Source organism: Citrus clementina, unplaced genomic scaffold (assembly GCF_000493195.1).
Source record: "Citrus clementina cultivar Clemenules unplaced genomic scaffold, Citrus_clementina_v1.0 scaffold_2, whole genome shotgun sequence".
Taxonomy (NCBI): Eukaryota; Viridiplantae; Streptophyta; class Magnoliopsida; order Sapindales; family Rutaceae; genus Citrus; species Citrus x clementina.
Window position 1 is genome coordinate 30292026 of NW_006262688.1, and position 17803 is coordinate 30309828.

Here is a 17803-nt window from a genome sequence, read left to right on the forward strand (position 1 = left end):
ACAAAATTATAGGATCCATAATTTATGTGATTCACATGAGAGATGTATGTTACAATTATTATAACTTAGAGAATTCTTCTTGAATTGAAAGGAAAGCAGTATATTATATATATGAGAGTCTCTAAGTTACAATAATTGTACCATACATCTCTCACGTGAACCACACAAAATTATAGGATCCATAATTTGTGTGGTTCACATGAGAGATGTATGTTACAATTATTATAACTTAGCATTTGCCTTATATATATCATCAATGGGTATTACAAAAAAATAGTAATTATTTATAATTTTTCCTGAAAGATTTAAAAATAATAACAATTAATTAGTAAGTTAAGTTAAGCGCCTTTCCTTGCTTCAACTCAATTCAATTCGCTGAGTGAAGAAAGCGTTTGGTTACAAGCTGCCAAAACTCAGCTCAGGCTAGCAATGTCTATAATCCTTCGACAACTTTAACTGAAAAGATGCTGCGAACGCTAAGGGCACGGCGGCGGCCCCGTTACGGAGCGCAAGTATGCGCCTTGATCGCCGCGCTCCTCCTCCTCCTTTCTGTCTCTCTTCTCCACACTCGCCTCTCCCAGCCCAACCAAATTCTCCGTCACCACCAAATTGCATCAGACGACGCCGTTTTCATCGACCCCCTGCTCTCCGATTCCGACGACTCCAATGACAACAACGTGGACAAGATCGACGAGCTGGACACCCTCGACGACAACGACGTCGTTGTGGACAACGAAGAGAAGCCCAAGAAGTCTTCATCTGGTTATTACTTCGATCACCTGTCTGGCTCCATAAGACGCGCATTCAACAAGAGATCAATCGATGACTGGGATTTTGACTACTCGGGATTTCCTACTCTACAGTCGAATGTCGAGGATAAAAGTAAGACCGCGTTTGGATCAGATGATTTTCCCGTCGATGATGAGGTGAGGAGAAAGATGACTTTAGTGAAGGATATTGAGGATGCGTTGCTGTTGAAGACGGGGAAGGGGAAGTCTCCTTTAAGAGAGACATGGGGCGAGTGGTTTGATAAAAAGGGCGAGTTCTTAAGGAGAGATAAGATGTTCAAATCTCATTTAGAGGTTTTGAATCCAATGAATAATCCTTTGTTGCAGGACCCAGATGGGGTTGGGATTAGTGGACTTACTAGGGGTGACAAAGTGTTGCAGAAATTGTTGCTGAATGAGTTTAAGCTTGTTCCGTTTATTGGGAAGAAGCCTTTGGGAGTTTTAGATAGTAGTGGGAATCTGAATTTTAGAGGAAACGGTAGAGAGGAGTTGGGTCGGAGGAGTGAGATTAAGAGGGCGGAACGTAGGACTTTGGATGATAGTGTCAATAATGAGTCGTATAGCAAGAGAGTGAACAATGAGGAGCCTGTAAAAGATGAGAGTAGCGGCAATGCTACTGGTGAATTATATGATAAGGAGGTAAATGACTCTAACAAGTATCTGAGTGCAAGAGGAAATGAGAGTTCTAAGACTGATGAGGCAGTCAGAGATTCTAAGGCTTATCAGAGTAAGAATGAGTTTTCAAGTCACATATATGCAGATGGAAAGAGATGGGGTTACTATCCTGGTTTACATCCTAGACTTTCATTTTCAAATTTTATGGATGCATTTTTCAGGAAGGGCAAATGTGATATGCGGGTTTTTATGGTGTGGAATTCACCTCCTTGGATGTATAGTGTGAGGCATCAAAGGGGACTGGAGAGTGTGCTTTTCCACCATCGAGATGCTTGTGTTGTGGTGTTTTCTGAGACAATTGAGCTCGACTTTTTCAAAGACAGCTTTGTGAAGGATGGGTAAGAGCACATAATATTCTTTGTCTATTAGATTTATTTGTTATGTTTCAATATGTGTGGTTGATTGAAGAACTTATTCTTCAGTTTCAAAGTTGCTGTTGTCATGCCGAATCTCGATGAACTACTGAAAGATACACCAGCCCATGAATTTGCTTCTGTTTGGTTTGAATGGAGAAAGACAAAGTTTTATAATACTCACTATAGTGAGCTTGTCCGGCTTGCTGCTCTCTACAAGTAAGCTTTCTTATTTATATATGCATCTTTATTTTGGCAAATGGACTCTAAATTTATATCTTCAGAATTTAATGATTGCCTTTGGGCTATATCCTGGAAATTTTGGCTGGTTTCAGTTTAATGATCCTCATTTTATGTGGAAATACATGAAAGTCTGGGTATATAAAGAGTACAATTTGGGAAATTATGAAAAGTGTCTTGAAAATGATTTTCTAAAATGAACTATGAGAAATAAAAGTAGTAGTGAAAAACAATGACAAACCTACTTATTAGTTTCTTCATTTTCATGCAAGAGAAGTCATTCCTACCTTTTTTAAGCCCTGTGCACTTTGATAGGAAGAAATTTTCGCTTACTATTCAAGTTAGATTATTTAAATTTTCTTTAGACTGCTTTCCACCCGACAAAGGAAGAAAAAATCTGCAAAGACTGCAATCTCTCATCTGTACTTTCTGACAATGTTAAGCAATTTACTTTGGTTGGACCAGCAAATGGGATTAGAGAAAACCCGGATCATCTTCTTGTTTGCTCAAGTTCATAATAATTTCATATTGTACTTTAGCTGTTGGTATTTTATTGTCCATTGTCCATTGCTATATTGAATTGTGATCTTTTCTAGATATTAACATTTATCCTTTTGAGTACCAGAGTATACTGAGTTGAAATAAAATTTGTTGGATTTTTCAGATATGGAGGTATCTATATGGATTCTGATATTATAGTTCTGAAATCCTTGTCTTCACTTAACAATTCTGTTGGCATGGAGGATAAGTTTCCTGGAAGTTCTTTGAATGGTGCTGTAATGGCATTTAGAAAGCACAGGTATTAATGGTGTTTGCTCTTTAGTTAATGGGATGGTTTGGAGGGTGTGAAACCATCTTGATTTCTGTCATTACTTGGAAAAAAAAAAGGAGCTTTACATGAGGGGCAAAAAAAATTATCTTTCGTTGCTACAATTGCATTTCCAGCTTTGAGATTTGCATCTCTTTTCTCTGCAGTCCTTTCATATTGGAGTGCTTAAAAGAGTTCTATTTGACATATGATGAAACCCGTTTGAGATGGAATGGTGCTGATCTCTTGCAACGGGTTGCCCGAAGGTTCTGGAGTGTAGATAATAGTTACAGTAAAAAAATTGAGTTAAACGTACAGCCATCTTTCTTTTTCTTCCCCATCAGTCCACAGAATATCTCAAGGTAATATTCCATATTCTTACCATTTCTTGTTTATGACCTATGTTCATGCATACATTCATTCAACACATTGGGAATATGAAATATTTTGCCTTTGCTCTTGGTAATTGCATTAACCACCTAGACAGGGATGGTTATCTGGACCTGTAATAGTGAAACCTATCTTACTGATCTGCAATTGTGTATTTTTGCTGATCTGCAATTGTGTACTTATATATTATTGTACTGATTTATTTATCATGATGATTTGGAGAATAATTGTGTTTTGCCAATATGTCTCATAGAGTTTTGCCTAATCATTTTGTTAGACTTGGGACTTCTATTAGTATCTTTGAGCCTTAATGGTCAGGAAAGAACTTCTGTCTGCTTTTGGGTTTGACTATTACCATATATATGGGGACCATTTTATTTTTCAGAAATTGAGCATGTTTTGTATACTAGTGGTTGACCATGATTCACAATAGTTGCATGTGGTTATAGAATATGCAATATAACATCCTAGCACATGCTCAGTGCTCTGCTTTGTGCTGAAGCTCAAGTGTGGCTTAAGCTTTGCATAGCTCTGTAACCACTGAATCCTTAAGTTAGATTTCTTTTTCACAATGAAATATAAGTTAACTTCTTATGCTGCTTTATAAATTATGATTTTGCCATTAAATCATTACTATCTTCATTCGCCTTTTTGCTCTTGTATTTATGTTTGTCTGGTTTATGCTTGTGCACAAATCCATTCTTTTACAGCTCAACCATTTAAATGTTGAGTGCTTTTGGTTTTAACAACACTTTCTCATTTTTGACATAATTCATCTTCAATGCAAACAGATATTTCATCACTTCAGCGACAGAGAGTGAAAAAGCTCAACTAGATGCTCTATTCAAAAGGATTCTTGGTGGGTCATTAACGTTTCATTTCTGGAACAGCATGACCTCTTCGCTTATTCCTGAACCCGAGAGCCTTGTTGCCAGGCTTATTGATAAATCTTGTATTTATTGTTTTGATGTGTTATGAATTTCTCATAATTCCAGAAGTGTTGTCTAAAATTGGTCAAGTTAGGATGAAAGAAAAGTTGCTTCTTCACAGCATTCTTTTCTATTGACTGATCCAAGAAATCATTAGTGTTTGAACCGTCTTAGTAAAGTGGATATAAACATGAGTAGCAGGCTATACATGTAGTTGTAAAGTATGGTATTGAGCTTTTGTATGTTACATTATTTTTCAGCAAAATGGAAAAAAAAATGATAATGCTGTTCATGTATTTATGGTAGAAACTCAGTTCTGGGCAGAATTTACGAAAATGAAGTTCCGAAAGCAATTGTAATTTATTTAAGCATTTTGCCTGAGGAGCAGTTTGTCATCGTTTTTTCTTTGGAAGACACAGGTGAAAAGCAATATTAACTGTTTATTAAAGTATATAAAGTAGATTGAATCATTATGGTCAAACTGTGAGTTGATTTTATTTTTTTAATCCACTGAATTCCTTCAGGCTAGTAGATGGTGTTTGAAATGGGATTAATGGTACTTTTTTATTTACTTCTATTTTGCAATTAAAACAATGCACTGTGCGCAATTGGTCATCTTTTTCAGCATATGCATGATTGAAAATTGTTCTCTACATATTTTGTTGCGTATACAGAAAGTAGCCATGAATGAAACAAGCAAAAGCATCAAATTCCTCTGAAATGAATTCTGAAAAGCATAAGCAAAGAAAGCAAGCAGGGGAAGGCGACTCCTACACCATGCCAGCTTTAGCCTGATATGATTCCTATGTCTTTTTTTAACCCCGCATCTTGCAATCTGAATAAGAACTGAAATAATCATAGAAAATAATGTACAAGAAAACACACCTCTGAGCTCTAATCTATGGCATTAGGTCCATAGCAACGTTTTTTCACAGGATCCCATACCCACTGCACCATGAACTTCCTTCCCCTCACTCCGTTCACATTATAGGCATTCCCCCACGTATCCTTGTCCACTTTTCCCACATATCCTCCACCAGCGCCAGATCCATATACACCCAGACACAAATCTGCAATCTCGGTAGGCGCCGTGGGGTCATCTCCGGCATACCAAGCGTTCACCAGAGGATTGCTTGATACTTCCGCAAGCTCATGCGCTAGCACACTAATCATTCCATCCACCCCAACGTCCCCATTTGGTGCGCGCATTATGTTGTGCCCTTCATTGTTTCTTGGTGGTGAGCTGCTGCTGCCTGAATAACCGGGCCATGCAAATGGGTAGGCACACATGCCTGGACACTGAGCTCCACTGTAACCAACCCAAGCATAAGGGACAGTGACACCAACAATGTTTGGAAATGTGAAGTAGTGGAAGCCACAAACAGCTCTACAGAAATCTTGAACTTGAACATCATGAGATGTTAGCACCAAGTAAAGGCCATTGTGAGGATTAAGAGCCATTGCTCTCTTGTTGACAGCAGTTCTGATGATGGATTGCATGTCTAAGCGGCTGAGATAGGCCCCATGGGAGTATCTTGTATCATAAAACTCCCCCGAAAGGACGATGTTTCCAGTGATGTTTGATCCTGTTTGATCAGTGTACAGCCTAACGGTTCGCCACCAATCAGCAACAGAAGGGTATGGGGCAGGAGAAGAAAATGAATAGAGAAAATCTCTGATAGTGGATTGTTGTGATAGACTCCAATCGCCATACCAAATTATGTACACATTTATTGGAGATGCAAGGACAGGACCCATGTGATATTCAAGATTAACGAGATCGGAAGAGCCCTCATAATTTTTAGCTTGGTCGAACAATTCCTTGCTTTGGCTAAAAGAAAAGGCCAGAGAAGGAGCATAACTGAGAGATAGCAAGAGGAAATAGTAAGGCAGCTTTTGCAGTATCATTGTTGTTGTTGCTGCTGCCGCTGCTTCTATTGACAGTTAGAGAATTAGTTTTCTTATAAAGAGTAGAAGGGCCTAATTAAGGGGTTTGCATGAGTTAATGGGTGGGTGAGATTCTCTTTTATAATAATTAATTTGTTTTGTGGTGGACAGTGGCTTGCATGTTTACATAATTTCATTGTCCATCATTGTCTTACTTTTTGATGATAACAGTGTTGCCTCCCCTTTTGTTTTTTCCACTCTTGATTCCAATTGAGATATTAAATAAAGAAGTTGGGTACCTAACAAAAATATTATGTAATTTGTGCCCACTCTTAAACTAGCAATTTTGAAGCATTGGGATCACCAAATGAATAACACTATTATTTGCTATATATTACTTAAAAGAGTTTCTGATTCCTTCAAATTACAATGGCGCATTTGACAAGAGTTGTAAGTATAACGTGTCCAGTTACAAATTTAACGCATATATAAAGATACTTTTATTTTGCTTTTAGAATAAAAACTTTAATTGATCCACAAGTTTTGCAATTGACTGGTAGTGTTTAATGTTTTTCACTTTAGTCTTTGTAATTGACCAAAATGTGATTAGCATAAAGGTGATTAGTTTAAAAAGTAAATGATGAAAGTGAAAAACTGAAAAACGAATGTAGGGTTAAATGATGTATGTACCCTTTGTGTAAAAAGCAACCATGTGATGAATTCTGTGATTTTTCCTCCTTTTTGGATTCCACCTCTTCTCTTTCAACATCTTTGACTACAATTACATGTCTCTAAGTCACAAAATTAGGACATTTTATCTTGATTTTTGTAATTAATTGCCATATATGCGGGCAAACTAATTCCTTAGGAGAGAGGTCAAGGCAAAGTGGCAACGTGTGCAAGAGGAGAATATAAGGTAACTTGCACTAATGGTCATTGGGAACACTTTTATAATATAGACAACGGCAAAGAAAAATTAATAGGCCGAAATGGTTGTTAATGGTCACTTAATATGTGGGGTTACTGGAGAGAATTGTTACGCCACTTATGGTGATCATGCGTTAAGTCTTTCCTTGATTGTGAGTAAAATATCTTCCAATCATGTAAAGGTAGGAGTTGCATGTGAAGATTAAAGCATCTTCAACTCCCCATCCCTAATAAATTAAATGAGGAATTGATAGCAAATTCTTTGCACCCACCTAATCATCAAAGAAGAGTGGTATGATGTCAAATAGAGACTAAAAGTGAGGCTTAAGAGCCATATGTTAAGCTATTGAAAATCGTAAATATAAGAATATTGTTTATTAATAAACAACTTAATGACTATTTATTAATGTAGGACAAGAATATAAATGTGAATTATTAGTTCTTTTCTCTCCTTTTTTTTTTCCCGCTGATTACTGAAGGACTGATTGCCTTTTATTCCAATCAAAAAAAGAAATGGGTCTTCCCTTTCATTTTTCACCAAACTTGCTTTCTTGTTCCCATTCCAATTGACAAGTTTGATTTGGAGATCATTTTTTCCAAAATAGTTTTGCTTTTATTAACTTGAAGCGAAATTTTGGAAGATAGATCACAATGGAAAAGAAAAAGAAAAGAGAGAGAGAGAAGCAGAACATGAGCTTTCTATAAATAAATAGGCAGCTCACTCGGAAAAGGATTTTTTATAACTTCATTTATTCCATCTTAAAATTCATTAAAACCTAGATTTTGAATAAATTTAGAATTAAGAAGATATATATACTACTGTTAAGTTCCACAATTTCCACCAGGACCCCCGTAGAAAAAGCCAAAATCCATATAAGCCAAAATCCACAATTTCCACCAGCTGTACGCTTTTTTTATCATTTTTTTAACTCAAACAAAAATCCCAACTCACCACGCCAAAAGCTTTTTTTTATCATTTTTTTTAACTCAAACAAAAAACCCAACTCACCACGCCAAAAGCTCACCCAAATCCAGAACGAGCACTCATTTTTTATTCAGTCTCATTTTCGATTCAATTTAATTCGTTTCTCAATTTTATAAAAACACACGGTACTAAAATTCACTTCGTTATTATTTGAAATTTCTTGTAAGTCATCTCTTATTTTCTTAGTTGCATATGCTAATTTCTTAATCTTTTAAGATTTTTTCCTCAATTTCTTAAGATTTCAATTTATTTCAACTTGGGCTTTGATTTTACCGAGGCAAAAATTGTCTTCACCTTCCTATTCTAGTAATTTCTTAATCTCTATCTTCATATTTCAATTTATTTTGATTTCAATGAGATTGTTCTAGTTGTTTAATTGTTTTAATTTGGTTAAATTACTATGTTCTTTTTTTTTTGAGATATTTGATTAAATCAACTATGTTGAGATTTGAAATTTTTGATCTGACACTTTAATTGTTCTTTTTAAAGTGTGCCGTGTACTTGGTGAATTTGAGCTTTGAGAAAAAACTTATAATATTGAATGTTGTTGAATCAAATTCCTCTGCAAACTTTTATTTTATATATATATTCTTCAGGCTATGATATATATGTTGCAGGATCATGAGTTTCACTAGCAACCACTCTGCTGTTCTTCTTCATATATAGCTCTTTATCTACAATTCTATTACTTTTTTCACCTTCAGCTTCTTGTTTGCTGAAGTTTGCACAATGAATTATGAATATGATTGCTGAAATATCTTTTAATGAGGCCTATAAATGTTGTTGTAGTAACTAATCTAATGCCACCATTTATTTTTAATACGACTAACTAATGGGTCATTTGATTGTTTATGTTGGGATCTTGGCTTTCGGTACATCAAGCTAGGAAGTTTGTAGTTACTGCTACATATCAAATTGAAGAGAGAAGTAGAATCAATAAATGTGTATACATTGAAACCCCATACCATACTATGTCTTCTGAAAAAATAGGCATATCAATCGCACTATATTTACAGTACATAGCTACTTGTGTAACCTGTTTGACAATCTGCACCAAAACTACACCTTCAATACAAAAAGAGAATACATGGAAGCTAATATTCAGCTTTAGATTGAGACACTGTTGGGAATTCCCTTTCCGGTCAGCCCACCTTCTCTAGAGTGTTCTGAGGTGTTAGTCATGCTGAGGGCCGGTTTTACATAATTTTTTTTTATTGTTCTTTATAGCCTAGTTCTTATTATTTTTATAATTGTCAAATGCAAATTAACTATAGACATTAGCAAAAAAAGGCTCTTCATGGATAAATCGTGGTTGTCTCTTTCAAGGTTTTTCCATAACCTTTTTCTTAATTTAATTAAATTCATCAGTTAATTTTCTTGGGATAAAATATGATATTTGTTTGTAGATTTTCTGAGGAGTATAGAAATGGGCTAAAACATTTGTCAACAAGGCTAAAGAAAGTGTTGGGAATGTTGATTATATCATATGTCCTTGTGAAAAATGTCGAAACCTTCGTTATCAGCATGTTGTATAGTTTATGAGCACTTAGTTATAACATGAATGAATCCTGCATATGATACTTGGGTTTTTCATGGAGAAAATCCCAATATGCATGTACACAATGAAGATGCTCAAGTGTCAGATACATATAGGATGTATAGAGATGTCTATGATCAGGTTAGTGATACTGAAGGAGAATCTCCTGAAAAACTGGAAGAAGTAATTTTGCAAGAATTGGAAAATGTTGAATCTCCATTATATCTAGGGTGTACAGAATATACAAGGTTATCAGCAACTGTACTTTTGTACAAACATAAATCTGTGCATGGTTTATCGGATAAAAGTTTTAGTGATTTACTTCAAATCCTTAGAGGTATGCTACCTGCAAATAATACACTACCTGACTCTATCTACTCAACCAAAAAGTTGTTAAAGGCCTTTGACCTTGGGTATGAGAAAATAGATGCATGCAAGAATGATTGTTGCTTATTTAAAAAAGAGAATGAGCATCTGGACAACTGTCCAAAATGTGGTTTCTCAAGATGGAAAATTAATCAGTGGACTAAAAAAATTAAAAAGGGAGTTCCTGTGAAAGTTTTACGATACTTTCCAATTATACCAAGGTTTAGAAGAATGTTTAAATCACTTGAAATGGCTGAGCAATTAACCTGGTATACTAGTCATAAAAGTCAAGATGGAAAAATGAGGCATCCTGTTGATTCACCAGCATGTAGTACAATTGACAGAAAATGGCCAGGATTTGCTTTAGATGCACGAGACCTTAGACTTGGACTTGCAGCTAATGGGTTTAATCCTTTCTGTAACCTTAGCTCGAAATATAGTTGTTGGCCAGTAATTTTGGTGAATTATAATCTTCCCCCATGACTATGTATGTTGCAAGAGAACTTAATGTTGACTTTGTTAATTCCTGGACCTAAACAACCAGGGAATGATATAGATATATTTTTAGAGTCACTTATTGAGGACTTGAATGAGCTATGGAGGAATGGTGTAAATGTATATGATGCATGCTCTAAGTCCATGTTTAATCTAAAAGCTATTTTAATGTGGACAATAAATGATTTTCCAACATATGGAAACCTAGCTGGATGTACCATAAAAGGGAAAGTAGCATGTCCTATATGTGGCTATGATACATGGGCGAAATGGCTGGTACATAGTAAAAAGTTTGCTTACATGGGACATAGAAGGTTTCTCAATCATAAGCATGAATTTTGATTAAAAAAGAAATGGTTTGATGGAAATGAAGAAATTAGAGAAAAGCCTAAACAGCTCACTTGTCAAGACATTTTAAATGAAGTAAAAGATTTTGTAAACGATTGGGGGAAAATGAAAAAAAAGAAAAGGAAGAGAAGGTCAAAGACAGTGCAAATGTGGAAAAAGAAATTGATATTTTTTGACTTGCCATATTTGGAGGTTTGTTATTTTTAAATAATATTTTATTTTTATTTTATTGATTAATACAAATTTAGATAATGAACAAATAGGCATATAATGTGGTCATCTTCATTATTTTCAGGGATTAGTCTTGCGCCATAACTTGGATGTAATGCATATTGAGAAGAATGTTTGTGATAGCCTTCTCAGCACATTGCTAGATATAAAAGGAAAGTCAAAAGATAGGTTGAAATCACGTAAAGATTTGAAAGTTTTGAAAATTAGGCATCATTTGTATCCAAAGAGGAAAGGAAAGAGATTGTACTTACCAGCTGCAGCGCACACATTATCTAAAGAGGAGAAGAAAACCTTTTGTAAGAGGCTATTTGATATAAAGTTACCGGATGGATATGGCTCCACCATTGGAAACTGCATTTTGATTTATGAGTGTAAAATTAAGGGTCTTAAATCCCACGACTATCATATTTTGATGCAACAATTGTTGACAGTGACATTAAGAAGTCTTTTACCTAAAGGACCAAGATTTGCAATTTTTCAACTTTCGGCATATTTCAATGAATTATGTCGAAGAGTTATCGATGGGGCTAAGTTAGAAGAAATGGAAAACGACATTGCTGAAACTTTGTGTATGCTGGAAAGATTTTTTCCTCCATCATTTTTTGACATCATGATCCACTTGACAATTCATCTAGGACGTGAAGCTCAACGGTGTGGTCCAGTATAATATCGTTGGATGTATCCTTTTGAAAGGTGTGTTAAGTTAGCATTAATATCATGATTTTTATTATAGTTTATTTTTCAGTACAACTAATATTTTTCTTTTTAAAAATAAATTATGTAGATTTATGAAAAATTAAAGGGATATGTTAGGAATAAAGCACGACCAGAAGGATGTATAGCAGAATGTTATCTAGCTGAAGAATGCATGAGATTTTGTAGTGGATACATCAAATGTGTTGGTGCATTAGGTTCTCGACATAATCGTAATGAAGATATGGGTGATGAAATGATTTTGGGAGGTCACCCATTCACTACTGGAGAACTTATTGATCTATCTGAAGAAGAATTGCAAATTGCAAATTGCTCACCGTTATATGCTATACAATAGTGCTGAAGTGGAATCATATATAGAGTAAGGACAATAACATCAAGACTTTAGATATTAGAATTATTTATTTATTTTTACTGCTAATTCCTTTTTCCTTTTTTGATATTAGAATGCATAAAATAAAGTTGAAATCTTTAAATACGCGTCTTAGTAAACCAAAGAATAAAAGCTTGCTACAAAAAAGGCACCAAGAGACATTTAGTGCATGGCTGCAAGATAAGTTACTACAATATATCATCTCACGTGCTTATAAGATACATGAATATTTTATATGTTGGTTAATGTTGTGATTGGAACAGATCAAGATCAACGATCGTAGAATTAGTGAGACATTAAAATGGCTTGCTTATGGACCTAGAAGCCATGCAATGTCCTACTCAGGCTACATCATCAATGGACTTCGATTTCATACAAAAGATAGTGAGAAGTCGACACAAAATAGTGGTGTCTCCATAGAAGCAGAAACAATATGTAGATCTAGTGTTAAGGACACGAACCAAATTGTGGGAAAGATACCTTATTATGGAATTATAAAGGACATAATTTTATTGGACTACCACACCTTTCGAGTCCCTTTATTCAAGTGTCATTGGGCTAATATTCCAAATGGTGTCAGAATTGATAAAGATGGGTTTACATTAGTAAATCTTTATGAAGGACAGAGTCAATTTGAAAAAGATCAATTTATTTTGGCATCACAAGCAAAGCAAGTTTTCTACTCAAGGGAAAATGATACATTATCATGGTATATTGTGTTAAAAGCACCTCCAAGATGTTGTTTTGACATGGAGATATGTCATAAGAGTGATTATACTACCTATTCAACATTAGATAGAGTTGTACTTAAGTTGCCTCATGACTCTAATGAATATAAGCAGTATGCAAGAAACGATTGTGACGATATCAGAATTGGTTGACAATATTATGTGTTTTCATGATTCTAGGGTATGGCTTATTATTCATTACTAATGATGCAATTGTCCTGTTAGTTTAGTATTCTTTATTTTAGTTTTGTTTGTATTTCAGTTAAAAGTTTAATCTTTATTATTGCTGCCTTTTGCAAATTTTGGTTCATCTTCAGTTAGAGCACATACTTCAAGCTTAATCATCCAACCAACTTGGGCCACGCTACAGCTTCGGTCATATAAAGTGATAATACTTCACATTAGAATTGGATGAGTATTTAGGAGTTTCATTGGTAGAGTGCCAGTTGTGATTTGCTTGTAGCTTAGTAAAAGTTGATTTAACTGCAGACTATGCATGATTCCATATTTTTCATATTTCACATTTTAACCGTGGCTTGAGGAAATGGTCTGATGTCAGCTGTGAAATGAGAGTTCCATATTTTCAAATTATTATTGGATTTAGACAAATGACTCGCTTATACCCCCCAGTTTCCAATTGCCTTTAGGATGATTATACTTATCATACTAGTGAATTGGATATAGAAAGTAAATTGCATATGATTTCTTCAGTTCAATTTGCTCAAAATTTTAAAGAGAACAATGAATTTTATTAATTTGGTAATCTTTATCATTAGTGTCTTGTTCTTATTATTGGGTAAAGTTATCAGCACCTAAGAAGTCTTTGATAGAATCATTTCTATTGTTTTCAGGTGTATTGTGTTTTGGAAATGTCAAAAGATGATGGTGAAGTAAGTTAACAAACTGAAAATTTCTATTGTTTTTATGAGTTTTATAAATGCTATGCATCATTTATTGTTGATCCTCAAAACTCTGTTTAACACTAAAATGAATAGATTTTTGAGTTGTTGCTGATAAGGAACCATTCTCTTTATGAAAAAAATGATTAGAACTTTGAGCTTGGAAAAACCGTTTGAATTTATTCATATTATTTGTTTGCCTCTAATCAGATTTTTTATTTGTTATTATAGAAAGCTAAAACATGTGGAAGCACTTTCACAAATATTGAAAATGCTCGTTGTAGATTACTAGATTGGATGGGAACATGAAAAGTTGTAGGGGAAGGAACAATTGCATCAAGAGATCCACTTGCCAAAGTACATCATATATGTCTTGGACCAGATTGCTGGAAAGTTTGGGTGACAATTGCACTGGTTGAAGATACTCCTTATATCGTGCTACATATGAGTTTCATGTTCTTAGTGATGCAATTGGAAGCACAATTGCTTGGCCAAAAAACTACATCTTGTTGGAGTAGGCTTATAGTTTCTAATTTTGTTCATACATATACTTGAATCTTACAAGTCAGGGGAAAAAAAAAACATTAACCTGGGCAAGAGTTTTAGTTTACACTTTGAGTATTATATTTAGTGTAGAGATTTAACAATCTTCAACTAAATTTTTGTTGTATGGATGCCAAGTTCAAATGATTTTATGGAGATTATTTTCAATTGATTGAACTGTTATCAATTTTACTGGCACCTGATTTCCATATTTATTTACTAATTTTTGCAGCAATTTACTCTTATAGCAAATGGCCTAGAAAACTGCATTTTAATAATGCCGTTATTATTATTTTATGCAGTGTTTCTTACTGCAGTTGAAAAATGCTACAAAAGTTTAATGTTATTTACTGCATCCTTCATTAGGACATTTTTATAAATGTTGTAATTGTGTTTTGCAGCATTTTTGAATGGTTGTAAAAGATAATATTTCTTGTAGTGGCATGATTTGCTACAAAAGCCGCATATCCCCAACCTTCTTCCGCAAAACGACCACTTCCCATTACAGGGCTTGGACTTGATTCACTGTAGACCGCTCCACCCCATGCTATTTCCCTATTTGAGCTCTGTAAACCTGTGAATAGTTGCTTTGGCCAATACCCTATAAGCTCCTCAAAATTGTACTGGAGCCACCAATCTCCAGTATTTGAATCCTGCCAATTAAATTTTTCATACAAAATTCGTTCCTGCCAGTGAATTCCGCTTAGGGCAAATTATCCTTTTTCTCTAAAATTAAATTAATGATTCAAATGATCAAGTTAGCATGCATGCCTGTAGCAGTGAAAAGCCGTAAGTATATTGTGATCCTCCAACAACAGAAACACACCTGAGGATAAAGTTAACGGGATTTCTCTGTGGACTTGCACGAAACCGGGGCACATTGTATCCATACAACCTTTTATTTCCACCGCTCTGTGCATGCATGCATGCATGCATGTATTTGATGAAACACATGTACCACACGTACAACTTACCTAATTATTTACATAAATGTTTTTAAAAAGAAAAAAACTTTATTAATTAACAAAAGTGAGAGATCACTTACAGTCCATTTAGCATATGCATGAGTTTGAGTGTCGCCAAGTAACGATGAGTGTACCTATATATAGTTAATTGACATGTATATACACTACAACAATAATGAGCTTTTGCAACAATAAGGGTTTGTTGCCCAAAGTATAAATTTTGTTGCCTTAGATTGTTGCAACAAAAATATGTTTGTCGTTAAGGTCGTTGGCTTAACACTTTCGCGCTCTATATTCAACAACAAAACAAAAGTTTTCTTGCCTTAAACATCTTTTTGCAACAAAATAGATTCGTAGTAAAAGAGTGTCAAGGTAGTTTACGAAATTGTTTTCCAACAAACACTTTTGTTGCCCTATCACTAAATGTTTTTTACAACAATATTATTTTGTTGCTAAGAAATAGAATAAATAATTTTACTACAAAACAATTGTGTAGAAATAATTTTTTTTCAACAAAATTATTATACCAAAATTTTTGAATTAAATACAATGATAATTAATACCATTATAAGAAAAAAGAAATTAATTAATTCAAAAGAATTATTATTATTGATGAGAAATACATAAAAATTATTACAAGATGTAATATCTATTTTTTTAAATTACAAATGAATATAACTTTATTGATTTCCTTAAACTTGTGGTGTGATTGAACTTCAATATTTCCTACAAAAAAACACAAACAATAATTAGTTAACTTGTAAATGTAATAATCATGTAATATTGTAATGAAAAAAAGATAAAAAAAAAATAAAAAAAAATTACACCATATTGAAGAAAAAAATAAGAGATAAGAAGATAGAAATTGAGTTAGAGAATGAAAGAATGAGAATTATACATTAGAGATGAGGGAATGAAAGTTAAAGAAACTTATAGATGAGAAAGTTTAGAATAAAAGTTAGAGAATGAGAGAATGAAAGAATGAAAGATTAAAAGAGTGAAAGAAATAAAGTGTATGAGATATAAATAAAGGGATGGAGTTTTTAGCGACAAAATTGAAATTTTGTCGCTAAAACTTATTTTGGCGGAAAACCACCCGCCTTTTACTTTAAAATTTTTCAATTTTTTTAGCGATAAAGTTCTACATTTGTTGCGAAAAGTATACATTCGTGACAAACTTTATCTTTTGTTTCAAAAAATAAAAAATTTTGGCGGAAATAAAATGATTTAAATCTTTAATCTTCGACTTTTAGTGATAAAATTAGAATTTGTTGCTATAAATACACATTTAGCAACAAAACTCTAATTTTGTCACAAAAAGTCAAGAAGTTAAATCTTTAAATTTAGAATTTTAACTACATAGATTTGGCAGCAAATTATTTTTTATCACCAATGGTCACTCTCTCGTGACAAACCTATTTGGCAACAAAGATTTTGTCACTAAATGTTTTGGCACCAAAATATTTAGTTTGGTGCTAAAACTTTTAGCAACAAAAAGCTAATTCGTTGATAATGTATGTCTTTAGCGATGAAATATTTGTCGCTAAAAATTTTAATTAAATATTAATTTATTTCTTAAGTATTTGGCAACAAAATATTTTTTATGTTGCTATAACACACTTGAGGCAACAAAGACAATTTTGTTGCTAAAAAACTTGTTGCTAAAGGCCTTAATTCTTGTAGTGATATAAAACTAAGAAAAATAAAAACCAAAAAAATTAAGGTAGATGAAACTAATAGTGCCAATTGATTAGTTAATCGTTTAATTAGACAAGAAATATAATTATTTAATATATCACTTACCATCCATCCTGTTTGAATGGAATCAGTTTGATTAATGGCTTCTGTCACACTTTGAATGTGCACACCTCCTGCACTAAATTGCTGGTTTGAAACAGATGGATTGTGCACAATAAGATCAGCATGGACCCCCGTAAGCTTTGCACTTGGACTGCTTCGCATTACTTTTATCGCATACTTAATGACATTTATGACATGACATACGTATAAGAATAAAATGATTAAATCAACAATTAACAAGTCGAAAAATATACACACATGCGATAGAAGAAATTAATACATGACGTAATTAACTAATTGACTTACGTGAAACCCGGGAGGTTTCGGTCAATTTTGATCAAAATTTGACATGCTTAGATTTTGATCCATAAATTTTTTAGCTTTAATTAAATCTTCTTTGGAAGTCCTCTTGATTGGAACAGTATCAAATGGGCAATTTACCCTTTTGGTGATCCCGCTTTCAAATGGCTTGTTTGAAATTGATGATGGTGCTCGAGTACTACAACTTACGATTGGCTTCAAAGTAATAAAACTAGGCTTCATCTGCGAGTGCGCGATAATTATAACTGTATTCACTTGTAATTGATGTAAATATATAAAAGGAGAAGAAAGACGCAATAATGTAATTTACATTAATTATAGTAGACGGTGTTACCCGAATTTTGTGATTCTTGAGCAAGGGATGATCGAAAGCTAGTTGTTTATGTATGTCCACGCAATCATAGACATAACCCTCTTCGGTCTAATAATAAATAAATTAATCAAATTGATTATCCATTTACATATATAATAATATGAATAATTGAAAACTGTAATATAATC

At 33.8% G+C, this 17803-nt stretch overlaps 2 protein-coding genes and 1 pseudogene across 2 annotated transcripts; 1 reads left to right on the forward strand and 2 right to left on the reverse strand.

Moving 5' to 3' along the window:
• Window positions 1-322: 322 nt before the first annotated feature.
• LOC18051691 (uncharacterized protein At4g19900) lies at window positions 323-4542 on the forward strand. Its single transcript, XM_006448643.2, has 5 exons — window positions 323-1801; window positions 1886-2035; window positions 2721-2855; window positions 3032-3226; window positions 4046-4542. Exons 1-5 carry the CDS (start codon window positions 465-467, stop codon window positions 4230-4232), a joined length of 2004 nt encoding a protein of 667 aa, XP_006448706.1. The 5' UTR covers window positions 323-464; the 3' UTR covers window positions 4233-4542.
• A 249-nt stretch (window positions 4543-4791) lies between these two features.
• LOC18051692 (protein EXORDIUM-like 7) lies at window positions 4792-6154 on the reverse strand. Its single transcript, XM_006448644.2, has one exon. It carries the CDS (start codon window positions 6089-6091, stop codon window positions 5078-5080), a length of 1014 nt encoding a protein of 337 aa, XP_006448707.1. The 5' UTR covers window positions 6092-6154; the 3' UTR covers window positions 4792-5077.
• Window positions 6155-14578: 8424 nt separating this feature from the next.
• Window positions 14579-17803, reverse strand: part of LOC112101054 — a 7327-nt pseudogene continuing 4102 nt past the window's right edge.

What these genes read in the sequence shown, in the direction of transcription:
- LOC18051691 (XM_006448643.2), top strand. Translation starts at nt 465, where the DNA reads ATGCTGCGAACGCTAAGGGCACGGCGGCGGCCCCGTTACGGAGCGCAA. An exon ending in GACAGCTTTGTGAAGGATGG is followed by an intron (nt 1,802 to 1,885) that starts GTAAGAGCACAT and finishes CTTATTCTTCAG; the next exon opens with TTTCAAAGTTGCTGTTGTCA. An exon ending in AGTCCACAGAATATCTCAAG is followed by an intron (nt 3,227 to 4,045) that starts GTAATATTCCAT and finishes CAATGCAAACAG; the next exon opens with ATATTTCATCACTTCAGCGA.
- LOC18051692 (XM_006448644.2), bottom strand. Translation starts at nt 6,091, where the DNA reads ATGATACTGCAAAAGCTGCCTTACTATTTCCTCTTGCTATCTCTCAGT.